The sequence below is a fragment of the Patagioenas fasciata genome, chromosome 2 (genome assembly GCF_037038585.1).
Source record: "Patagioenas fasciata isolate bPatFas1 chromosome 2, bPatFas1.hap1, whole genome shotgun sequence".
Classification (NCBI taxonomy): Eukaryota; Metazoa; Chordata; class Aves; order Columbiformes; family Columbidae; genus Patagioenas; species Patagioenas fasciata.
Genome location: NC_092521.1, coordinates 5,329,789 through 5,354,517, shown reverse-complemented (window position 1 = coordinate 5,354,517; position 24,729 = coordinate 5,329,789). Strand labels below are relative to the sequence as shown.

The window sequence follows — 24,729 nt, the reverse complement described above, 5'->3', positions numbered from 1 at the left end:
GACGGGAGAAGCAGCCAATCAAGACACTCGTTACCTTGAGGGCGGGAGGGCCGCAGTGTGAGCGCGCAGCCCCGCCCCGGCCCGGGCCGGCCCGCGGGGCGGGAGCGAGCGGCCCAGCGGGAAGGAGGCGCCGCAGCCCGCGGTGTCGGCGGCCCCTGTCCCACCGTGCCATGGAGGACGTGCTGCCCCCGGGCCTGCTGGAGATCTGTCTGCTGGTCGGAGTGCCCAGGGAGCGGGTGAGAGCGCTGCTGCAGGTGAGGGGGGGTTCGGTGAGGTGAGGTTCTGTCAGCGCGGGGCTGGGAGTCCCAGCCGGGTCAGCTCCTCCCTGGCCGGGCCTCTCTCCTTCACAGGAATTAGACTGAAACCGAGGGGTTGCTTTGTTGCTGTTGCCATCGGAGAGAGCAGAAGCACTTGAAAGAAAACTTGTTTTGACGGAAGATCAAAGTAGGGATAATTTTGTAGCAGCGTTAAGTAATTACACTTTTCAAAGGTCTGAGCTTAGAGGAAGGATGCAATGGAGCTTTGTATAAGCAGGAACAGCAAAATTCTTGAACAATGCATATCCTTCACTGGATGACATCCCATTTCCCGTCTTCCGTTGGAGATAAAAGCCAAAGATAGAGAAATAAAACTTGGTAACTTGTATCCTTAGGACAACAAGAGGTTTGAATCCCTGTGAGATTAATGCTCTGAATTCGGCACAACCCGGGCAAATCAGACACGGCAGAAGCTGATTTGTTGGTTTCTGCTTTGAATATGTGGTTTATAATTTGTTTATGACTGTAGCCATGTCCCCTGTGAGTTAATAATTAAAGTCCTCCTCTTGATTTTACTTTGTTAAAATATTCCAATGATTTTGTTAGATACCAAGAGTGGGAGTAGCTGTGGTGCCAGCACGTGCTGAAGGGCCAAGCTGCTCCCAGGGATTTCGGGTGTTTTGCTTGAAATTAAATTTGATTGTGTGCTCTAATAGCATTAGATAAAGAAGTCTTTGTTAAATTGGTTGCTGCTTACTCACTCGGGAGACGGCTTTTGCTGATGTCAGCTTCTTAGGTGATATCAGCCAAGTTCAAATTCCACGATCTCATTCACGTATACATGCAAACTGGGGAAGTAATTGTGCTGTGTTGCCACCAGACTGTTGAAATCGCTGTGTGTGTGTTGTTTTGGCATCTACATGAGAAAACCCAAAAGAAGGGGAATTTATCTTTTCCTTCAATCTGCTCAGTTTGGTCTCATTGCTTCCAAAAAATCTGTAGAATATCAAATAAATTGGCTACAAATAGTAGAAGCCGTTCTGATATTCCAATTGCATGGCAGTTTTGAATTATTCCTTTGCTCAAGGTATAAAATGGAGTGTCAGAAGGGAAAATAGTCCCTATACTTGTCAATATTAACTATAGTGGTGCCCCTGGAAGCTGTTACACCCCAGGGATTTCAGTCACTGTCTTAGGACAAGTTTATAGATTTACTCCTCTTCCTATTCCTTTTATAGCACTATCTACAGGAGGAAATGGTGGAATATGTTTTGTGTCTAATTTCAGAGAGGGTAGGAAAAAAGAGATCTTATTGATAGAAAAGAATAACATTTCAATGGACCTCTGATATTTACACGTGAAACAGCTCAGTAAAATCTTGAGAGTACTTAAATCTTGGTTTTGAAAGTGTGTTTGTGCACTCTTTATTGCAATACAGGGTAATAAAGATGATGAAGTCAGTGGGAGCATGATATAAACCACTCCCAAAGTAAGAAAACTCTTATATGACTGACCTGTTGTCCATGGGGATTCCAGGAAGAAAGACACAGTTTTGCACTGAAGATCATGAAACTGAAGGTTTTGGGCTGTCATCCATCAGTTGTCCTTATTGCCAAGATAATTGTCACCCTAAGATTTGAATTTGAAGAGATCAAAGGCTACTGTTTGCAGCTAAAGGTGTTGGAAGCATGTATTTTGTAAGAATGAGATGTACAATAGTGAAGATTATACAGCGTCTTTGACAAGACTTCTTTCTCCCAAGCTGTCTTCAGCTGTAAAGCTGGATTTTGATATGGCAAGTGTGACGTACGAGCTGTCTTGCGAGATGCCACAGATCTTCCTATCATCCCAGCGCTGGGTTCTGCATCTACCCACCCCAGTCAGTGGTGCAGATCTTGTCTCTTCGAGTGTTTTCATTGTGCTTTCTGGCCCTGCTAATGCAGATGTAACTACCAAACCACTTTTTGTGGTCTTGTGATGCCCTCCTGGGTGTCAAGTTGTGTAAAAGAAATTAGATGTGATCAAGTCAAGCATTAGTCAACAACATGAGGTTCTGGCAGTGAAAAGTAACGGTGTAAAGGCTGCATCATCAGGACAGCAGCTCTCAGGTGAAGGGAAGGGATTATTACTGTTATTGTTATTACTCAGCATCTTGAGGTCACATCTCACTGACATTTGGGTACTGTGATACCAGGGAACTGCTGACCAGGGGCTGTAAGAGGGCTGGAGGACGAGGGGGAAAGAATCTCCTTCCGATGGGATTTCCGAAACTTGACTGGATGACCCAGAGCAAGGTGGTCTAACTTCAAAGTTATCATTGCTTTGAGCAAAGTGTTGCACTAGAACCTCCAGAGGCCACTTCCAACCTCATTTTTCTACAGCTTCATACTTTTCCCTGCCTAATTATTCCTCAAAGAACCTAGTTCTTTCATGACATTCAAAATGAAATTAACTTCTTCAGTGATGGGAATAGGAGAATGAGATCAAGGAAACACCAAATAGCTGAGATCACACTACAAGCTGTGGTTTCAACACACTGCTTCTTGTTTGTTTCTAAAATAGTGTGTTCATTGTAAAAAGTCTGTCTCTTACCTGTGTCTTATATGGCACCATTGTTACAGGAACATAGTAAATGGGGATGCAATAAAATCCCTGACTTCTGGAATCTTGCAGGAAAGAAAAGGCATTATTGTTTATAAGAAGCCGTGTATGATGCAAGGACATTTGATAGTAAAAGAGAAGCATTTCAAAAATGAAGAAGTAAGAGTAGAAGCAGAGAACATAAAATGTTCAAAGAATAGTAGAAACAAGTTAGTGTTGTTCTATTGCTGCCTATTCATTCTCGTTGAACTGAAAGGGTAAGAAAATACGACTTTGGCCATAGATGTTAATAGGAGCTGACTTGAATGCTGACGACTGAGTCACTGGGTCAGCAACAGTGCTGTTCTGTGGGAAAAAAAAGTGGTGTTTAATTCCTATGTTGTGGTTCGAGACATCAAGGATCTGCCGTTTCAGAAGCTGTTAGACTGTGAGGCTCTTGAATCACTGGCTGTCATCCAGTGCTTGGTAGCCCTGAGATGCCTTCAATATAAGTCAGGAGTTGCCCTGTCAAAGCAACTTTGTATGAAAACCTCTGCAGGGCAGATCTGCCAAGTTAAGATTGCTGGTGTTTGAGTAGGTCTGTGCTTTGTTTTTTGCAGAACAGCCTCAGGGCTGAGTCTTAATTCTTAATTTCCTTCTGAAATGTTGAGCTGCATGTTATTTTGTGCACGATCATGTTGGATTTATCTGCATTTCCAGTTTCTTCACTTGAAATGGATCTCAGCTGCCAACTAAGGAAAAGGACACTTGAAGATTTTAGCATGGCAGGATATAGCACTCAGTACCTAATTTATAACATACTTTTCAAAGTCATTGCTATCTTTTGAATATGCCAGTGGATACTTATCTGAACTTTTATCTTTTCTACTCTAATTTGTTTCTAGTTCAGACTCTGTGTGTTCATTAGAAAACTGTTTTTTCACTTATTTTTATTGAAGTACTTGCAAGCATCTTACTATAGAATATAGAGCTTAAGATGCAGTAACTAATATATCATGAAGGTAAGTATTCTTTCTAATTTTTCCTATGATGCTCAAATGAGAAAAAAACTACTGGTGGACTCATCTACTAGGACAAATTACCTGAGGCTTTCTGTTCCAAAACTTGGATGGTGGAAGATTTGCTTTAGTGAAGCAATAGAGTTTTGTATGTTGTAGCTATTTTAAAAATGAGGGAAATTGTGAGAGAGGCCTTGGTTCTCAAGGAATATCTTAAATGCAAGTAATACTGATGCATCATGTCTGAAGGTAAAAGCAACATATATGCTTCATTGATCTTTGAATCAGCACAAAATTGTAAACGAAACAGCTTTTCAGCCGCACGGAGGTTTGCCTTTCCTGTTTCCAAATATCCGTTGACCAAACAAAGCTTTTACTTGCTGTTTTGACCTTACAGGAAGAACTATAATTGCAGTGAAGTAATTGAAAATGCAGCTGCTTGTCTCTGCTGTGTGGTCAAGAATACAAAGAGTGCTCCCAAGTACAAGGATATCTCCTTTTCTGACGACTTGCTCCGCAAGTTTTTCATAGCAGGGCACCAAGGGCTTTCAGTGCGGTAGTACTTTTACAAAGCCGCCTACTAAAAAATGTAATTTTGTACATGCTCTTGGGATGCCTGTTCCACTTTGTCGTCAGTATATTGAGAATTTTTTATGGCTTCATGTGGTACAGTGTCTTAAAATTGTGTTTATTGTAACAGTGTACTTTCTTGATTGCCTTATAAACTTAAAAGTTGTCTTGTGAAGGTTTGTGTGTGTGTATTTTTTGTTTTCTTTTTAGTAGCAGCTATTCTGAGTTAAAATACAGCTTTTCCTCAAGTTAAACAAAGACTTGTCTAGAGAGTTCAGCTGTCTGTCTTTGTTTTTGTGCATTTGTTGCCTGGTTTCTCTTACTGCCAGTGTATATTTTAAGTATGACTTATGCTTGATCCTGACACTTTGAAGTAGGATATATCATATTTGATATGTTCGTTTTCTTATGCCAAAGGCATAATATTGATATGGTACATTTTGAATGATGGAGAATGATTCTTTGCCTACTGAAAATGCTGAGAGTATTCTGCTTGCATTAACATAGGTAAAGCAAGAAATTAGAAGGAACTATTTAGGAAGAGGGAAGAATGTATTCTAAACCCACAGTTTTAGGAGTAGAAAGAAAACAGGGCTAAAAATGGTTTGAAATAAATTATCAGGATGAACGTCAATTTAGATTTTGTTTTGTTTTTATAGGGTACTCAAAGAAAACCCAAAAATCTTCCTCCTCTTGATCCAGAAGTTCTTTCTGTGTTTGTGCCTCCATTTATCAGCCGAGATGACTTTCAGGTGACTAACACAAGTGGTAATCACTTGAATAAAAGCAAACGCCGGTCTTTCCGGAAGAAGAAAGAGAGACCAAAGATTGAAAATCTCAAGAGTCTCAATGGGGAGCAGAAAGCACCTGACACCGAAGATATTACAGTTCCGAAGGACATTGATCTTATTGGTTTGCCACAGCTTTGCTTCCCAGGTACAGGAGAACTGTTTTAATATACATTTGTTGATCCATAGTACAGCCATTTTTTTTTAATGATCTTCTTCTCTATCTCTTTATATTCCATAGTATAAAAAATATGTGTTTGTGCGAAGGTCAGTGATGAAAGCAGATGTTACCTGAATGAAGTGCTCTTACTCTATGGCTATGTTGTGTGTAATGTATGTAAGAACAATAGTAGCTGTTAATTTCTTTTTTTTCCTTCCAAAATGATTGAGTAGTCGTTCACTTTTCATTTGGTGTTAAGATATACCCAAAGTAGTGACTCTTTGCTCCAGGTTTAATTACAGAAGTTTTAATACACATGTTGCTGTTGCAGACCTTATGAATACCTTGAAAGAAAAAAGTGAACAAGCCCCATCTATTTTATTTTACCACTTAAAATACTGAATAGTTCATAAAATATTTTTGTTTCTTCTCTAGTGTGCAGCTTACAGCCTTTGTAACAACCCTAAGATCAAATTGACGTGCATTTTAATCTCTTAAAATGAGAAATTTCTCTTGAAATTAAGTGGAAATGTGCAGTATTTGTCATGAATCACTTTTCAAGCAGCTGTAGTTAAATATGTAGTTAAAAAAAGAGGTTTCTGTCTTCATTGCAGGAGGACTTTATGTAACTTCTGAATCAAAAGAGGACCACATTCATTTCCTGGTCTTCACAGATGTCTGCGGTAACAGAACATATGGTGTTGTTGCACAGTACTACCAGCCTATGCAAGTATGTTATGCTTTTATTAAAATATATTAAAAGATATAAAATAAAACAAAACACTCTGAGAATAATGTCAGGTTTGATTTATGAGATGAATTAACAGATTTTTTTTTTTTTTTAATGTTTGTAGGAATACAGAACAAATCCTACTTTATATTCCCCTTGTAAATTAAGTACATTGAGCATTATTGTATTAGGAAAAACTGTTACGGATTTCAGTTAGGGGTTTTGAATATTTAGGAGCAGACTTTGTCTCTTGGACATATTTTTGGTGAAGATTGTATCCTGTGTTCTTTCTAAATGTCTTTTGTTTTTAATACATACACTTGTCTTGCGAGCTGATGTTTTTCTGAAGGGCTTAAGGGATATAGGTATCCAAATTCCCTTGAAATTTAGAGGGAATTTGGTATCGTATCTCTAGAGTTCTCAAGAAAATATCAGCTATATATTCATGATTAACATAAACACATTAATCTGTAGTTTTCTTGCAGGATGGCTATATTTCCCTGAATGGACAGGCCCACTGGGAATCTGCGCAGACTGGGAAGGTGCCTGTCTGTTTTGTACCATTTGCTATTTGTGTTATATCCAGATATCCATATTTCAATGCCCTCAAGGATTGTCTCTCTTGGTAAGATTTGCTTTCCTGTCTGTTTCTCCTGGAAATAGCTGTGCAGGTTTTAATACATGAATTTACATGATGTGGTTGGGATAGCTGCTTAATGCAAAAACAGGCGTTAGCTTTAATTTATGGTAGCGTGAGACTGTGGAAGAGGAAAAGAATAAATGTGATGTGAATGTTACCCAGACAGTAAAGTGCAAGTTTTGAATATCAAGCAAATTAGTTATGATGTTGTCTCTGTTTTTTTCAAGGTTTTTGGTATATCTAGAAAATACTAATTTGCAGGGAACAGATTTCTCAAAGATTTTGGTATTTTTTGGAATAGGGTGCAGTATAATTTTGCCACACTGGTGAAAATCACTCTGAAAGCACAAAAACCTTTTCATAATGCACCAAATAAATGCCATAAGAACATGAATGTATGTATTGATACGCTGTTATTGACACTTTAGCTAAATAATGCAAGTTACTTGAGGGAGTACAGTGGTTACTTGGCTGTTGTAGAACTAGGAGAGAAAAATCTTAGGATACTGAGTACTTCAGGGGTTAGAAACACTCAAATACTCTGCAGTGTAGATGAGTGAAAAGATAAGTGAACATGGGTCTCTCCTGTTATTTAGTAATTTAACTTATTTTAGGTTGTGTATTGCTTTATGGTTAAATTGTTAAAATTTATGCACTTCTGTGCTGAAGTGAATTAGAAACTCCTTGCATCAGGGAGCCCATCTCTGTTGGACATTCCTGCGTAATCTTCACTTGCAGACCTGTAGTCCAAAGGTAGAAGGCTCATTTTTTCACTGAATCCCAGTCAAGCTTTCCGAGTCAAATTTGAAGTGAGGTGTTTTCCTTTTGCAGGTATTTGCTTCTTACCCATAAGTTGAAAGATGTTAAGAGTTTTAGGTCGGAACTTGGATCTTCCAGTTTGTCCTGCCAGTGGTTGGTGTGCTGAGCAGATGAGTAAGCAAGGGTGTGTGTCCTGGGTACAAGCTGAGGTGCATCACTAGTGCCTAGCCTGACTCTGTACCAGGAGAAGATGTGAGCTTTTATTTCCATGCCCTGTGCACCTCTTCTTCCCTGTGAACCTTCTGCCTGAGGTTCAACAAGGCCAAGCATAGATCCTTCACCTGGGCAGCCCCCGGTATCAACCCAAACTGGGGATGAAGGGCTGGAGAGCAGCCCTGCGGAGGAGGACTTGGGGACACTGGTGAGTGAAAGGTCGGACATGAGCCGGCAATGTGAACTTGCAGCCCAGAAGCCAATTGTGTCCTGGGCTGCATCACAAAGAGCGTGGGCAGCAGGTCAGGGAGGTGATTCTGCCCCTCTGCTCTGCTCTGGTGAGACCCCCCTGCAGTGCTGGTCCAGCTCTGGGTCCTCAGCACAGGACACACATGGACCTGCTGGAGAGGGATCAGAGGAGCCACAGAACTGACCTGAGGCTGGAACAGCTCTGCTGGGAGGACAGGCTGAGAGGGTTGGGGTGTTCAGCCTGGAAGACAGAAGGCTCTGGGGAGACCTTATTGTGGCCTTTCAGTACTTAAAAGGGGCCTGTAAGAAAGGTGGGGACAGACTTTTTAGCAGGGCCTGTTGTGATAGGACAAGGGGTGATGGTTTTAAACTGAAGGAGGAGGAGATTCAAGCTGGACATGAGGAAGAAATTTTTGACACTGAAGGTGGTGAAACACTGGCTCAGGTTGGCCAGAGAGGTGGTGGATGAACCATCCCTGGAGACATCCCAGGCCAGGCTGGATGGGACTCTGAGCAACCTGATCTGGTGAAGATGTCTCTGCTCATGACAGGGAAGGTCTCTTCCAACGCTAACTATTCTATGATTCTATGCTGTGGGCTTGGATCTGGTTGGAGCACTGACAGCCTTGCCCTCGTTTAGATGAAGAGAGAGCCCTGGAGTAACAAAGCAGTGTCTTCTTCTTGGCCAACTCAGATGTTGCCTCCAAAAAAGCTGTGATATGAGAAACGAGACGCTCTGGCAGCCCTTAAGTGTGAGCAAACACCACTGACGCTGTTCATGCTACCTCTGCTCGGTCGCTTTAAAATTGGTTTAATGCGCACAAGGGACGTGATGGAAACTAGGTAGTCTCAGGTTAGTGTGAAATCAAGATGATTTGTAAAATATTAATTAAGAGGAAATGTTTGTTTCCCTTTCTCCTTTCCTACCTAGATCACTTTTTCCACTCCTTATGTTTAAGTCAATTACCTCAGCTGTTGGTATTGCAGGAACTGATTCATTGCTGCCTTTTTATAGTCTCAAATCCAAAGTAAACTCTAATCTAACTCTTACAGCTGTATACCTGAGCTCTGGTGCTCTGCTGTTTATATCCAGTCTTGAAAATAGCATTCATTCTTTTTTTTTATACTGTGAACACACTGGTGTTCCACTGGATGGAAAAGAGTATAGGCTCGGCTTTACAGTTATGGTGTTCATCAGTGGTTTATGCAGTAAATTCATCAGTGAGTAATTGCTTTTCTCAAGTGAGATGTTTCTGAGCTGGAAGAAGCAGCCAGTTTGCAAACGGATTTTTGTAAATAGCCCACTAAGGGAGAGGTGGGAAAGTGTTCAGGAAAACCAAGGAAAATTCCAGAGGTTACAAAAATGTCACTTGTATTTGTTTAGAGCAGACAGGAACCAGGTGGAGTTAATTCTCTAGAGATAAAAGCTTGCACCTCTGTGGGTGTTTTTTAAACATTATAATTAAACATTTCTGCCTTGATCATATGTACTAGGTTTTTGCACCTATTTAAAGCATTAATGTCCAAGCTAACTACTATGAATGGCTTTTCCCTGTAAGTTGAAGCTGTACTGGTTTCTAAGGGAAGTTCAGATGTATCAGTAACCTACTATCTAAGCTTTAAGTCATTTGTAAATACATAAATAAATTAAATTAAAAAGGAGTTATCAACAGCTCAGTAGCCTTACATGTGAGTAGCATGTGTTGTCCTGGCCATTTAGCAGGAGAATTTCAGACAGTAGCACAAGCTTTTCTCACTCATTTTTACTGCTGCATCTGCATGTAACATGCATATGTGTGTAACTGGCAGGCGAGGGGGAAAGCAAGTGACAAACCTGCATTCCCCACTGTACTGGGAACACAACTGATTAAGTTTCCATGGTATTTTCTGTTGCATTTTATTTATTTACTTAAAGCTCATTATCACCACATGTTTTCCTTGATATTATTTGATAGATAATTGCAGAATGTCTGCCCTACTTTATGTCTTTTTTCAAGTATTTTACTGTGCCAGAGTATACTTGAGTGGGAAAAAAGGAAGGGTGGAGAGGTACCGTTTTTCCTTATTTTTGTTGGGTTACTGAAATTTTTCCATATGGCATGAAACAACTGCTGGGATGTGTGACTGTTCTGAATGGAATACAAGCAATTACACTAAAGACCTCAGTGATACATTTTGAGCAACTGTACAGATGGGGATGTTGCAGCTTTTTGTAGCATTATAAAACATTGACATAATTTTCCTGTAAACCAGAAAGGGAGTTATTTTCAGTTTGGGTGCCTTCGGCTGTAATCAGGTGGCTGATGGGTTCCAAATCTCATTAAATGTTTTCGTTGACCGAGTGCACTCAGGTAGTAGTGCCTCCTATACTTAACAAATAATAACTTGTTCAGCAGTGCACTTGTATCCTTGGAATGCGTCACTGGTATTTTGCAGGATGCTTCAGCTGCTGAATCATTCTGCAAGTCTGGAGATTTGAAAACACTTGCTGGTGGACCTCAAACCACCTATTTCTAGTGCATAGCCCTTCCCTTGTGAGAACTAGTGAAAAACCACTATTTGTGATTGCTAGGTAAGGGCCTGATGTTGAAGTAGCATCTAAAGGGATTCTACTTCCATTCAGGAGCTTTTTGCAGCAAGATATTTCATTTTCTTCCAGAATTCTGCTCTATGTTGCTTGTTTTCTCCAGGACCTGCAGTGTACAGGCTTGTTCATGGGTGGGGTGGTACTTGTTTTTGTTCAGAAGAGTCCTCGAAAGTCTGTTATTTCTATAAGCCTTCCCAGATAAAATCCAGGTTCTTAAACTTTTTCAAATGTCATAGAAGAAATCACAGCTAAAAACTGGGACTAAACTGAGATACAAAGTCAGACTCTAACTATAAATCCATGTAGGTGCTTTGAACTGCCGGGGGAGCTTGCAAGCTTTCATCATAATAACGTAGGTCTTTGTATTCTCTGTAATTAATTTTATAACTAATTCACATTACTAGCGTACAGTGCTTCCAAATCCAGGACAATTTGAATGGAATGTGTCTGCCTCTCTCCAAAGCAAGTAGATGTGCATCTAGACTGTTTCACAACTGTTGGATTATCCTACAACATTATTTGAAGAGGTTCGGTTTGAAATTGAGAGGTTTGGGCACTTTGCACAGGTAGTTTTACCTCAGTCTATTAAGCAACATGATAAGTGAAATATTCCTGGCAGTAATCTCCTTCTGGATGAACTCCCACCTTGGATGGATGAATAGACTCCATTCAAACAGGAAATCTTCCAACCTGTGCGTTCATCCTTTCAGCTGCCTTGAAAAAGGGTGGAAGTTTGCACAAAGCTCACAGCCCTGAGGCAGTACTAAGGACCTTTCTGAAAAAATCTGTCTGTGGACAGTTAATAGAGGTAATGGAAGGTTCATAAACTCCTTAGCTCTCTGCTTTAATGTTTCCGAGATTACTTCATTTATTTGAGCAGGCGTTTGCAGTGCGGAGCTGTCAGCTGTTGCTACGTTGCATTTTGGGCACAGTGATCAGGGAGCTCTTACTGTCCTGTCTGTACATCTGCTGCTTTTTCAGCATGGGGGTCCGGTTGTTTCTGTTGAAATGTTTACTGGGTGTGTTGTTATGTACTTTTTTTGTCCCAAAACAAACCAAAAAACCAGCAGGTCTACATATGCTGTTAGGTCACATCCAAGGCATTACTAAGTGTGAAAGCATAGTTGTTTAAATTGATGACTCTACTGTCTGGTTTTCTTCGATAATTCTTAAATTCTGCCCCCCTCAGCCATTTTGCACTCCTAAATAACCGCTGGACTCTTTGGGAGTATGTTCAACAGCATAGTACTCAGTCCGAATGTGGCTTCAGTAAACTGAAATGTCTCATTAGTCCAGTTAAAAGCTCAGTAATGTATGACAGTATTTTTATTTGGGAATCTAAATGCCATACACACATATGATGTCCTGGATTCTAATAAATCTCATGACCCATTCAGTTGCTTTCTAATCCACTTTTTTCCTGAAGGGCAAGTATTTTTCAGCAGGAAACCAATAAAACTGCAAACTGAAATAAAACCTCAAGGGGGGATATAACCCTATTAAGTTCCTAGTTGCTGTATATATAGATTTTCAGGCTTAAATTTCTGATTTTGTAAAGGCTTGGGGTCTGTTGTTTTTCTATAAACATGCATGTGAATCTTATATTGAACAAAATCCCCTTTCTCACTACAAATATTTAACTTAATTTACATTTCAGAAATGCTGTTGGACTTAATGGTTTGCAGTCTTAATATCGTGTATGTTTAAATGTTCATTAATTGATCTGGCGTATAATATAAACCACGTGACCTTTGTGGCTTTGACACAGCTAGGGTAATACAGGTCTAAAATGGAAATATTTGGCAGGTTTGCACAACTGTGTTTGTTCTTTGTAAGGGTAGGAACAATAGCGAAGAGCAAAGTTCATGCGGGCCGAGGCCTTACGCTAAATACGGCTCTTGCTTCGCATTTCTCTACAGTTAAGCCCGCGTCTAAACCCTCCCTTTTTCTTTGATGTTGTTTTCTATCCCAGAACTGATGTCTGGTGCTTGGGGTGGGAGAAACACTGTGGTGCTTTGTTACAACTTGTGGGTGTTTTGTTCCTCAAGCAATCTCTAGAAGACATTTTTTTAGGTGTGTCTCACTTCTAGGTTTTCTTTGCCATCATGACACCCAGTGTGCTGTCTGAATCCTCTGATTTATATGATGGAGCACTATTTATGCATGGAAATAATTAAAAAAAATGCTTCTGACACAACAGCATCATTAAAATTAAATGGAGCTGCTAAAGTGTCTAATAAATTAGAAATTAATTAGCTGGAATAATAGCTTCATTGCTCCTAATAATTTTTTGTAGCTTGAGGTTATCAGCAAAAAGGCTTTTTTTCTGTTTGAATGTTACTATTTATAACTAATTTTGTGTAATTTAATTTCAGCTTACTAGTGCAACTGCGACCTTTCAAGGATTTAGATGTTGAGGAGCACATAAAAGAATTTGCAGCAAAGTTATTTTTAATACCCAGCCCACCACCAGGACCACTCCACTTGGTAATTACTGATGTTGATTTCATAATTACTGTAACGTTATGTCTTACAAAGCATGAAGATGTTGTTTTCTATAAATTTGGGGACATTCTTCAGTGTCAGATCAGATATATTGCTGATAGAAAACTAATATCAGTACCTGTGCTTTGAAAATAAGGCTATGCATTATTTGTACATAAAATAACAGTGTGACCAGGGTGCAGGTGTGAACACTGTCATACCAGTTAGTCATGCTGTTTAATTTTTAACACACTCCTGGGAAGGATTTAGCTCATCCCAACTATTTACTGTCTTGAGATGATGCCTGAGTAGGTCTGGGGACAGCATTATCTAGTTTTTGGTTTCTAGAGGGGCACCCCACATATTGTCTGCTAGACTGGTTGGAACTAGTCTGCAACTGCTCTATAAGAATGAAAGCTTACTTTTCACCTGAAATGGCATCGCCTTCTCATTGAATAAATCTGTATAAACTCCAGTAAGTATCACTCAACCAAAGTGTGGGAGTTCCATGTCTTATGTCTGCTACAGGCTTGGGGAATAGTGGCTGGAAAGCTGCCTGGAGGTGTTGGTGACAGTGGCTGAACATGGGCCAGCAGTATGCCCAGGGGCCAAAGAAGCCACCAGCATCCTGGCTTGTGTCAGGAATAGTGTGGCCAGCAGGACCAGAGCAGTGACCGTCCCCTTGTCCTGGACACTGGGGAGGCCAAACCTTGAATCCTGGGTTCAGTTTTGGGCCCCTCATTACGAGAAAGCCATTGAAGTTCTGGAGCGAGTTGAGAGAAGGGAATGGAGCTGGGGAAGGGGCTGGAGCACAAGTGTGATGGGAGCGGCTGAGGGACCTGGGGGTTTCAGCTGGAGAACAGGAGCTGAGGGGAGACCTTCTGATCTCTGAACTGCCTGAAAGGAGCTTGGAGCATGGAGGCGGTTGGGCTCTTCTCCCAAGCAGGAAGTGATAGGATGAGAGGAAATGGCCTCAAGTTGCACCGGGGGGGGTCAGATTGGATATTAGGAAAAAATTCTTCATGGAAAGGTTTGTCAGGCATTGGAACAGGCTGCCCAGGGCAGTGGTGGAGCCACCATCCCTGGAGGGGTATAAAAGGTGTTTAGGCGAGGTTCTCAGGGACATGGTTTAGTGCCAGAGTCAGGTTGTGGTTGGACTTGATGATCCTGAGGGTCCCTTGTAACTGAAATGATTCTATGATTTCTATGATTGCAACTCCGATACTCTTCATTGCGTACAGCTGTAGAAGGTTTGTGAGGAGAGTCAGTGGAGCTCAGTGTATTCCAGATTTTCCTACAGCAAACCTTGTGTAACTGAGATGAATCACAGCTTGTGGATGCTCGTGCCTATCATCTTGATTGTGTGATGGGTACACATACAGTGGTGTTGAGCAGCAGCGCAGCCCCTGTGAGAGGGAAGAGACCAAAGAAATAATTTGCTGGAACAACACGTAAAGCTCTGGACTTGTTATTTTCTTGTATCCGAATGACTGAGGAAGCAGAACAGTGTGAAGTGGATCAAATATTCTGGGTTGGCTTCTGCCTGGATAAAACCTTGCTGAGAAGAGAAACTCACATGAATATTTGTATTCAATGTAGAAGCTGAGGTGTGTGGGCTGTATTTTCTTCTTCATAACCCTTCCCAAGTCGAAATGTATGTTAGCTGAATCAGCGATGCAGCAGACTCTTGCTTTTATCTAGAGAAATGGATTTTAGGGAAGCGATGCTTGGGCCACGGACTTTCCCTTAGCTGCTTTCCTTGACCCTGTGATGATGGGGTAGGAAAAAATAGCACAGCTGGAAAATTGTCTGAATGATTGGCTGAACCAGCTGCTGAGTGCTGAAGTGTGGAGCACGTGCAGGATCTGGCTGGATTGCTTGAAAAACTGGATGAGCTCCCTCATTTTGACTTGTTCTATATTCTAGCGTGAGCACCCATGCTTAGTTCTTCTGTTCATGTTTTTTCTATTTCCTGTCTGAATTTTATCAGTACTTGCGATTTCCCAGATGTATCTACAGATATTAATATAAATGCTGTTGTTTTGTTATGCCTATATGGTGATCCTGAGGGTCTCTTTGAAGCAAAACGATTCTTTGATTCTATGACTCTAAAACAAGTTTAATTCTGTTAAAACTATGTATATAATATATATATGTAAAATTGTATTGGCTAAACAACCTATGAGAGTGAAAGGAGGCAAAGTCCATGTTAATCTTTCAAGCTGATTATTATGTCTTTTAATATTTCCTTCTCCATTTCAGTTTTCTGCAATGCATTAATATCTTTTTTTGCTTTCAATCTTAGTATTTTGTAATTGGAACTAAAATCCTGAATTACATGTGTTGTGGGAACATTTTCTTTAAGAAGTAAATGGAAAACATCTGCTCTTACAGGTATTTAATATGAAACCTCTTCAAATAATTATTCCTTCGCGAGAGGATCCGGACAGTCCAGTTATTGACTTGGATCTTCACCTTCCATTGCTGTGTTTCAAGCCAGAGCAAGTGCTGCAGGTAAAGCTAACTGGTATTTTAAAATGTATTAGAGATTGACAGTAATGGTTATTTGTGGTTTAGAAAAAATCAAGATGTTTAGTTATAAACCCAGGAATTCAGAATAGTGTTAGTTCTGCCTATTAGAGCTATGGGACAATAAAATATACTTCTCTCTAAGATACGTTATTTATAGACAGGATTAGATTAAGGCATGTTGGAATTCTTTCTCCTGTGGTTTAGCAGTAGGTGCTGAATTTCTTAAGAGTACATTTTAAGATATAAATACCCAAGCTGATTGACAGATTTTATTTTGAATTCTCATTACATGCAATTCTACAAGATTCATAAGAACTTTTGTTGTATATAAGAAAGGGACCTGTAGAATGGATTGGTAGCAGTTAGCACTCTCATATAGATAAAGCGTAAATGCTGTAGAAAGACAAAAAAATACAAAAAGCTATTTGCAAAGAATTTTTTCAGTGCTTCATAGAATCTCACAATCATTTTCATGTGGAGTGTCCTTTGTAGGTTTCCTGGTCTGATTCCCTGCTAAAGGCCACCTGTTAAGTTAAATTAGGTTGCTCAAGGTCATCAGTATTATTGGTGCTTCTAAAAAGAGCAGGTTGGAGGCCTCTTTCTAGGGGTGCTTGCAAACCTCCTCAGTCCTGAGAGCAGGCAATCCTGGCTTATGTTTTTTGGATTTTAGTTCTGCCATATGTGCATGTTATGAATAAAACTATATCAAATCCTAAATGGTCCTCTGCAACTGCCATTCAGCGAGGCCTGGACAGGCTGGGCTAGGCAGGGAAGAACCTGATGAAGTTCAGCAAGGGCAAGTGTAGGATGCTGTAACTGGGGAGGAACAACCCCAGGCACCAGTACAGGTTGGGGTGGACCTGCTGGAAAGCAGCTCTGCAGAGAAGGACCTGGGAGTTCTGGTGGACAACAGGTTGACCATGAGCCAACAATGTGCCCTTGTAGCCAAGAGGCCAATGGTACTTGGGGTGCATTAGGAGGAGTGTGAGCAGCAGGTCAGGGAGGTTGTTCCTCCCCCTCTGCTCTGCCCTGGTGAAGCTGCATCTGGAATTCTGTGTCCAGTTCTGGGCTCCCCAGCTTAAAAAGGTCAAGGAATTATTGGAGAGTGCCCAGTGAAGACCTACAAGGGTGCTGGGGGATTTAGAGTGTCTTTCCTATGAGGCCAAACAGAGAGCTGAGGCTGTTCAGCCTGGAGAAGAGAAACTGAGAGGGGATCTCATCAATGTTTATCAATATCTCCAGGGTGGCTGTCAAGAGGATGGACCAGACTCTGCTCAGTGGTGCCCAGTGATAGGATAAGGGGCAGCGGGCACAGGCTGAAGCATAGGAGCTTCCATCTGAATATGGGGAAACACTTCTTTCCTTAGAGGTGCCAGAGCCTGGCCCAGGCTGCCCAGAGAGGTTGTGGAGTCTCCTTCTCTGGAGACATTCAAACCCACCTAGACACCTTCCTGTGTGATCTGCTCTGGTGAACCTGCTTTAGCAGGTGGGTTGGACTGGATGATCTCCAGAGGTCCCTTCCAACCCCCAACCATTCTGTGAGTCTGTAATCTAGTGCATATTGAGCATGGAGTTTTATCCGTTAGCATCTCTGTGAGATGTCCCGTGTGTCTTCAAGGCTTCTTGACTTGAATTCGTCCCACCTAACTTGAAGCGTCTGAGTTTGGTGCTTAGATGGGGCCCCTTCTCTCAGTGGAAGAGGGTGAGCATCTCCAGGTACCCTCCCAAATTGCTCTGTGGCAACACTGCTCTCCAGTGGCACCATGAGGAATGTGACCAGTTAAAGTCTTGAATAAATGTTTGGCTGAGACGGCTAAAACCTCAATAGTCTGGGTTCACCGCCAAAGGCTGGTTTATTTCTATTCTTCATCTGGGTGCTTTTTACAGGTGTTTTACAGTCTAATACAACTCAGTAAACATTTAACATTTTGTTTTGTTTTGTTTTCCAGATTATGACCTGTATTTTAACTGAGCGGAGAATAGTTTTCTTCTCTTCAGATTGGGCTCTATTGACGCTCATTGCTGAATGCTTTATGTTGTACCTCCATCCTCTTCAGTGGCAACACACGTTTGTGCCTATTCTGTCCCGTCAAATGCTGGATTTTGTCATGGCCCCAACATCTTTTCTTATGGGATGTCATACTGATCATTTTGAAGTAGTTAGCACGGTATGTTTTAGACAATTACCGCTCTCGCTATTCACTTTCAGTGCATTTGTCCCCTAACTTCTTTCAGATGCATTTCAAAACTTGCTTTTTTTATTTAGATCTGTGAGAAGTGAATAAATTAAAAGTAGTGGAACATAGTGATGTGACCACTGATTTACTGGAAAAAAAACTAATTATTATATCCCTTATTTAAATAAGCCTCTCTCAGTGGGTAACATTAATCCTGGTTACCCAAAAAGATTTAAGAAAAGCTCAGTTTCATAGTGGAGGACTAATGTGAATATACTTCTTTTGAGGGTGTTGCATAGGGTTTCTGTGAGTTTGAGCAATCAAACACAGAAAAGTTACGCAAATTTATATTAGACGAATCCATCTGATTATAAGCCAAAGTGAAACTGCTCCATCCAGGCAAGTCCAAAATGAACAAAGAATGAAGTTAAAATGAAGCAGATAAATACTTATTTTAGTTAGTGGTAAGATGATGTCACTACTAGAAATAAGTAGAGATTAGAGATCATGCTTTTCTTTGACATAATTTGAAAGATTTCCTGCTTGCCTGTATATACACTGTGTTGCAGACTGATCTTTAAGGTTATTAAAATTGCAAACTGAGAGATCAGCGTGGGCTTTACCTCCATGTGACTTTTTGTGCATTTGTACATCTTCCTGTGTTTGAGACTAATATATAAACCCTTCCTCTCCCTGTCATCCCACGGCGAAAGTGCAGCAGTAAATACTCAATAGAGAAATCTTTCTGGGAGCTTCTTGATGTACATATATATAGTTTTATACATCATATCCTTATAATTTATAGCTTTTCAAGGACGGGCTTAGAGATTCAGTATTAATTTAATTCTCCATGGAGAGTTTATTAGGTTAATAAATGTTTATGTACTGAGATTAATCTCAATTTAATGACATTTCTTTTTATTGAAAGTAATTGTTTAGTTATCCACACAGTCTTCTACTTGGGGAAAACAAGTCAATCATGTTCTATTTTACCTCTTTGGTGAAATAATTCATTGTCTGAGGAGTGCACAAAGGAAGAGTAAATGTTTTAACAATATAGGTATATTTACAGTCATTCTATTTTCGTTTGTTAAAAGGAAACTGAAGATTTAGTTCTAATTAATATAGATAATGGAGATATTACACATTCAAAAATGGTTGAAGAGGAACCTGAAATTCCAGATGTTCCAGCACAAGCAGCGGAAACTTTCATAAAAAGGTGAAAAGATGTCAAAGTTGTCTTTATCTTAGTGTATAGTTTATATTATTTATTATTATATTAATTTATTCATATAAACTCCATTTGGTAAGGGCAAAGTGAAAATTTCAATTAATTCATATGCAGGTATCTTTAAGCAGTTATAATTATAACCACATTATTTTACTTGGAGGTCTTGCTTCTTTTTTATTACTGATAGGAATTATTCTCTGAACTTTACTGTTCTTTACACAGCAGCCTGAGCACGCTGTGATTTACACATACTAGTAGGACTTCCAGGAACCTTCTTAGCTTGTCAACACTTGCAAATCAATCTTGCACTTTCCCTAGCTGGAAGATGCACGAGGCCTAAATGACTTTGTCTTTAAAAGGCATGAAAAAAACGCTTGGCGTTACAACGTAACTTGATAATTCTCTTTCCTGTGTAGAGTGGAGAGTCTCCAGCTGCATTATGACCTAGAGCTTTGCCATCTCCGGGCCAGCGCGGATCTTGCTGAGCTCCAAATGCGCAGAAGGGCTTGGCAGCAGAAGCTGAATACAGAAGTTCAGCAAACAGCTTTGCAGTTAATTGTTAATATCTTCAGGTGGGCAGATATTATTATTATTTTTTTAATTATAAGAGCATATAGTACTGGTTAAGATACTTCCACTGTCGCTGAAAATATTCTTGTCTTACTGGATAGATATTTTGTAAATATCTTAAGTTTTGTGAGGGAATATGAGAAGGAGGTCCTGCTAGCATGCTGGAATAGCAATAATTAATGTATTTGGGTACATATACATTGCTAGGACATCTTAGATAAAGTTGTTTTTGTTTGGACTTGTATGTTTTCTGTATGAAGATTCCAGGAAGAGAAGTGCAGTCTTCATATTTTGTGATTAGGAAAAGCCTAAGGCCTAGTATGGATATTAATTTATTACCGGAAACAGTCACTCCTGTTAGAGGAAAATGAATTTGAACTGGGACAGGGTAGAAGAGCTGAAAGCAGGATCGGGAGTTCACAACACCTGGGTGTGGTTTGGTTAACCGAACAAATGCTGAGAATGGGGGAGATAACTGGAGAGCGCAACTGCGTGAGGATGCAGGAGCGAGAGTAGCTCAGGTAGTGTTGGCACAAGAAAGATGCGACTTGGATGTGGTTAGGACTGACATTTAGTAACGATGTGAAGTAGTTTGTTTTCGTTGTGTTTTTCTTTTTCTCTAGAAAAAGGTCAAGCTATGCTAATTTTCCTTGTTCTTAATCTAATGTAATGTGTTGATACCCACAGCTGCTTTATCATATCAGTCTGGGTACTGGTTGTAAATCCTGCTATTATATTATTTGCTTGTATTTGGAGAGGGAAGCATGGTAGGTGATTTGTACAAAAAATGCAGGAAATGGATGGCTGGTTTGCATATGCTTCATTTATTTTCACATAGATTCTAACATACTAGACCATGAAAATGAACAGACTTTACAGCCAACACAGCTGGATAAGGAAAATGAAATCCATTTACAACCTGATGTGCTATCACTGTGGGATTTGGTGGATTTCGGTGTTTGGCAACAATAAATTCCAAATAAAGACGAGGAGAAAGGCATTTTGCTGCTAACAGCTTGAACTCTTAAACGCACTAAATGCTCGGCTACAGAAATGACCAGATGCTTTCCTCTCTAAGAGAGAATATGTTTTGCAAAGGGGGTGAATCTTTTCTTGCTTTCTTTCTCTTTTCCTTCAAACTCGCTTTCTTTGTTCTTTTTTTCAGCCTTGTTTCTTCTGTCTCCTAATGCTCTATCTGCCAGCGGCCAGGAGTCGAAGGAAAGTATATCTCTGATACAATTGTACTGCCAGTTGCTCCTGTCCTCAGTGAAGCACTGTAGTATTTTTGTGTGCATGGAGGTTCCGTGTTTAAAGCAAACAATGCTAAGTTATGTAGAATTATCACAAACTCCGTGCTTTTACTAATCTTTTTCTCTGAACTCCTATAGCTTGATAAACTGACTGGGTTTTTATCATGGATTTATGGAAGATAAGCGATCTACAGGCCTTCATCTTTCAAATTGCTGATGTGGATGGGTGCGCTTGTCTTTTTAGTGCTCCAGATGGGTTGTATGTGGTTCAAGAACTGTGTATGTAAATGTAAAACCAGGATTGAAGCCCAAGTCATGACTTAAATATATGGATTCTTCTCTGTGGGTCAGTGAAATTGATCCCGCAGACTCTAAGTGAATTTGTTGATTTGAAATGGCCGTGGCAGCAGGCGGCCTGTCTTGCTTATAGAAAAAGAATGCAAACTCTTACGATTCAGTAACTTAGACTTGTTCATTAAAACTGAGTTTGCCTTCTGATAGTGCAGCGTATTTCTGTTTTGCCTTCTGATGCTGCAGCTTATTTCTAGTTGTACCAGTGGGCTGCTACTACTGCAAAAGTGCAACCTACTTAGAAATCTCCAAGCGTATTTATCTATTTGTTTATTTTTGTCTCCAGGGAGGTAAAAGACCATCTAAATTATGAACATAGAGTATTCAACAGCGAAGAATTTCTGAAAACAAGGGCAATCGGAGACCAGCCATTTTACAGAAAGGTAAATTCAGTGTAAAATATGTTGTGGTTCTTTGTTGTTAATCTGTATTTTAGGATTAATGCCAAAAATTAACAGAATGGTCACGGTGTGGTGGTGTTGAACCATGAACTTTCACAGAATGCTTTACCAAATTTAATTTATTTACTGTAAACAGATATTAGGAAACATTTTGGAGAGCAAGGTACTATGTAATTCCAGAGCAAATTAAATGTAATTCCTTGGGGGTGAGATTAACCTACAGCAGATGGTCAGTAAAGCTACGTCTAAACTGTATTTTAAGCACAGGCATCTGTCCAAACTGTTTGGAGCAAAGCCCGTATGTAGAAGGGAGTTTTCAGCGAGCCTGTGAGCGCAGCAGAAAGGAGCTCAGATGACACAAGTGGAGGTATTAAAACCTGCTTTATCCGCAGTAACGCGTGGGGCCTCTGCTATTGGGTGGCCCCAGGCCGTGTGCCTGTTTCCCACAACGTGTGACACTGGTGTCCTCGGGGCTTGCAGAGTGACAGGGCACCCAGGACATACATTGATTTAGCTGATGTACTTTACCAGGTAGTATAACCGTAGCTTACTTTGATGTGCTGGAGAAAACTATGGAGTGATATTCAAATAGCACAGAGCCTCGGGCCAGGCCCAGCAGTGCTGGAGGCTAAAGGACAACCTGGAATCCCCGCTTGCTTTTTCTTAAACCTTCTGCTGATTCAGATTATTAGATACTTCTCTGATTCAGCCTGGAGAACAGGAGCTGAGGGGAGACCTTCTGACCTCTAAACTGCCTGAAAGGAGCTTGGAGCATGGAGGGGGTTGGGCTCTTCTCCCAGGTGACAAGTGATAGGGTGAGAGGAAGTGGCCTCAAGTTGCACCAGGGAAGGTTTAGATTGGATATTAGGAAAAAATTCTTTGTGGAAAGGTTTGTCGGGCATTGGAACAGACTGCCCAGGGCAGTGGTGGAGTCACCATCCCTGGAGGAGTTCAAAAGATGTGTAGATGAGGTTCTTAGGGACATGATTTAATGCTAGAATTAGGTTATGGTTGGACTTGATGATCTTAAGGGTCTTTGCCCACTAAATGATTCTGTGGTTCTGTGGTCAATACCTGAGTTCTGAAGGGATGCAAGACGTCTTTCTTGGCTTCCTGCACCCTTTGGTGCAATTTACATTATAGTTTTGAATAGATACTTTATTAAGTAGTTTCTTATAACTTACTGTAAAACGTGCAGCCATTTAAGCTTCTCAAAAGTAAAATATTATTGCACTTTTTTTGGTGATACTGTAGCTTGTTTCACCATCTTGTGGGTCAAAGCAAATGTTTAACAAGGAATGTAAGAAAGTGCATTTGCTTTTAATTATGCTCCATATGAAATTTACAGAGGTTTCCTTTGCCACTGGAACTTGGCAGTTTGCTCTTTGGAGTAACTGGTTTACTCCTGGTGAAAAGATCTCTTCATTAACATCAACGTACCGCAGCTGATAACTCTTTTGTTTCCTACTTCAAACATATGATAAGAAATTTCTGTGCATCTGTTTAAAGGTGATGTTGATATGTGAGGGAAATTATCAGAAAAATATCTGATTTTACTTAAGTGGTAGTGACCGCACTTGGCAGAACATCTGGCGATTCGAAGATAACAAACTGATGAATCCTAAATAGGAAATAATGTTTGTTGGCTCAAACTTGCACCACTAAGAAACCTACTTAAAAACAAACAAAAAGGAAAAATTAAAAAGAACCTATTAATTTGTCATCAGGAGAGAAATTAATTAGAAATGTTCTGACCAGAACTCCAAAAATCATTAGAAAGGGCTCATGCAGTTCCTGCAGTTTGTCATCCCCTGTATATACAATTGCCAACAACAGATGCCATCTACTGGAGAAATACCTGAAAGCAGAAATCTTAATGCTTTTGTAGATGCAATTTTACTGATTACATTGCAAATGCATTGACAAGAGGCATCTTGAATTAGAATGACCTACTTGTTGGTGAAATATTTCCATTAATTACTTTTGAATCTTGCTCATTTGTTTTTTAAAATACATCATAGAAATACACTGATGTCTGATGAGTGTCATGTTGTTTATTTTTTCCTGTGTTAAATTCTAAGACTAAGAAAGGTACCTCAGGCAAACTGCTGAAATACATAATTAATCAAAGTGTTTTCATAGTTACAATCAAAGACACAACTGTCTTTTTGTTAGTAAGTTTATAAAAGCTGGAGGTTGTATGAACATACAGACAGTATTCCTGGTTATAACAGTACTGTCTCCTGATGAAGTTTGCATTGGATTTTCTGAACGGATTACTTTTCATCTTGTATTAATGTGCAGTGGTGGGAGATTTAAATTCACACTTGGCATTTTTGATGATGCCCTCTCTCCTAAAAGTAGCAATTTGCCCTTTTAGAAATTATTTCTGGATGACTCCATGATAATTACCTGAGCAGGGAACTATTTTGGGGGTTACCAGAGAGAAGATGGCTCGCTCGTCTTTTCAATTTGATAACAGAATCTTAATTTAGAGTGTCACAAACTTCATATTCCAAACCATAGACGGTATTATCAGCACTTAGCAGAAAACATGCTGTTAAACTTGAGTAGCTAAAACTCTCTGTTTTGCTCAGTATTTCTTCATTGTGTTTGGTTTCATCTTCTGGAAGGTGGTCTGAGATTCTTGGTTGCCACTAATACCATGAAGGTAAAGAATGTGAATGGAAACAGAGTCAGTATTTTGTTGTCGAAGCTTTCAAATGTTTTACTTTTTTGATTGCTAAATTGGAAGTTCTCAGCTCTGCATATGTACCAGTGATAAAGATGGAGCTTGGAAATGATCCACGCTTAACCAGTTTGTGTCTCGCAGGTTTTAGAGACCTACATGTTTCACTCTTTTCTCAAAGCTCGTCTGAACAGAAAGATGGACGCGTTTGCTCGGCTCGAGTTGAGTACCCAGTCTGAAGAGGACAGGTGAAGTTTTCTCATTCTTTATGCTGATTTTGAATCTTCTGTTGATATCACTGCTAAAAGTCCATTTCAGTCTATTGGTATGAAATCAGGTTGTCTATGAATAAGATTATGACTAATTGATAGGCCATTTTATTAAGATTATTGTAAAAGAGTGACACGAACATATCCAGCTGTGGCTGTTGACGTTGTAAATTGGTACTATAATTATAATTTAATAGTATTATACAGAAAAAAACAAAATCGG

At 40.1% G+C, this 24,729-nt stretch overlaps 1 protein-coding gene across 2 annotated transcripts in view; it reads left to right on the top strand.

Annotated features, from left to right (window-relative positions):
• Positions 1-76: 76 nt before the first annotated feature.
• The window catches only part of DENND3 (DENN domain containing 3), a 39,570-nt gene continuing 14,917 nt past the window's right edge, over positions 77-24,729 (top strand). The window contains exons 1-11 of one of the 2 annotated variants that reach the window (XM_071803766.1): positions 77-236; positions 5,086-5,362; positions 5,989-6,104; positions 6,590-6,729; positions 12,928-13,039; positions 15,431-15,550; positions 17,518-17,736; positions 18,843-18,964; positions 19,393-19,548; positions 21,434-21,530; positions 24,382-24,485. In XM_071803766.1, the coding sequence (XP_071659867.1) occupies positions 171-236; positions 5,086-5,362; positions 5,989-6,104; positions 6,590-6,729; positions 12,928-13,039; positions 15,431-15,550; positions 17,518-17,736; positions 18,843-18,964; positions 19,393-19,548; positions 21,434-21,530; positions 24,382-24,485 (1,529 nt within the window). In that variant the 5' untranslated portion in view covers positions 77-170. Of the gene's footprint in view, positions 255-5,085; positions 5,363-5,988; positions 6,105-6,589; positions 6,730-12,927; positions 13,040-15,430; positions 15,551-17,517; positions 17,737-18,842; positions 18,965-19,392; positions 19,549-21,433; positions 21,531-24,381; positions 24,486-24,729 lie in introns of both variants that reach the window. The other variant, XM_065832504.2, reaches the window with a different exon arrangement.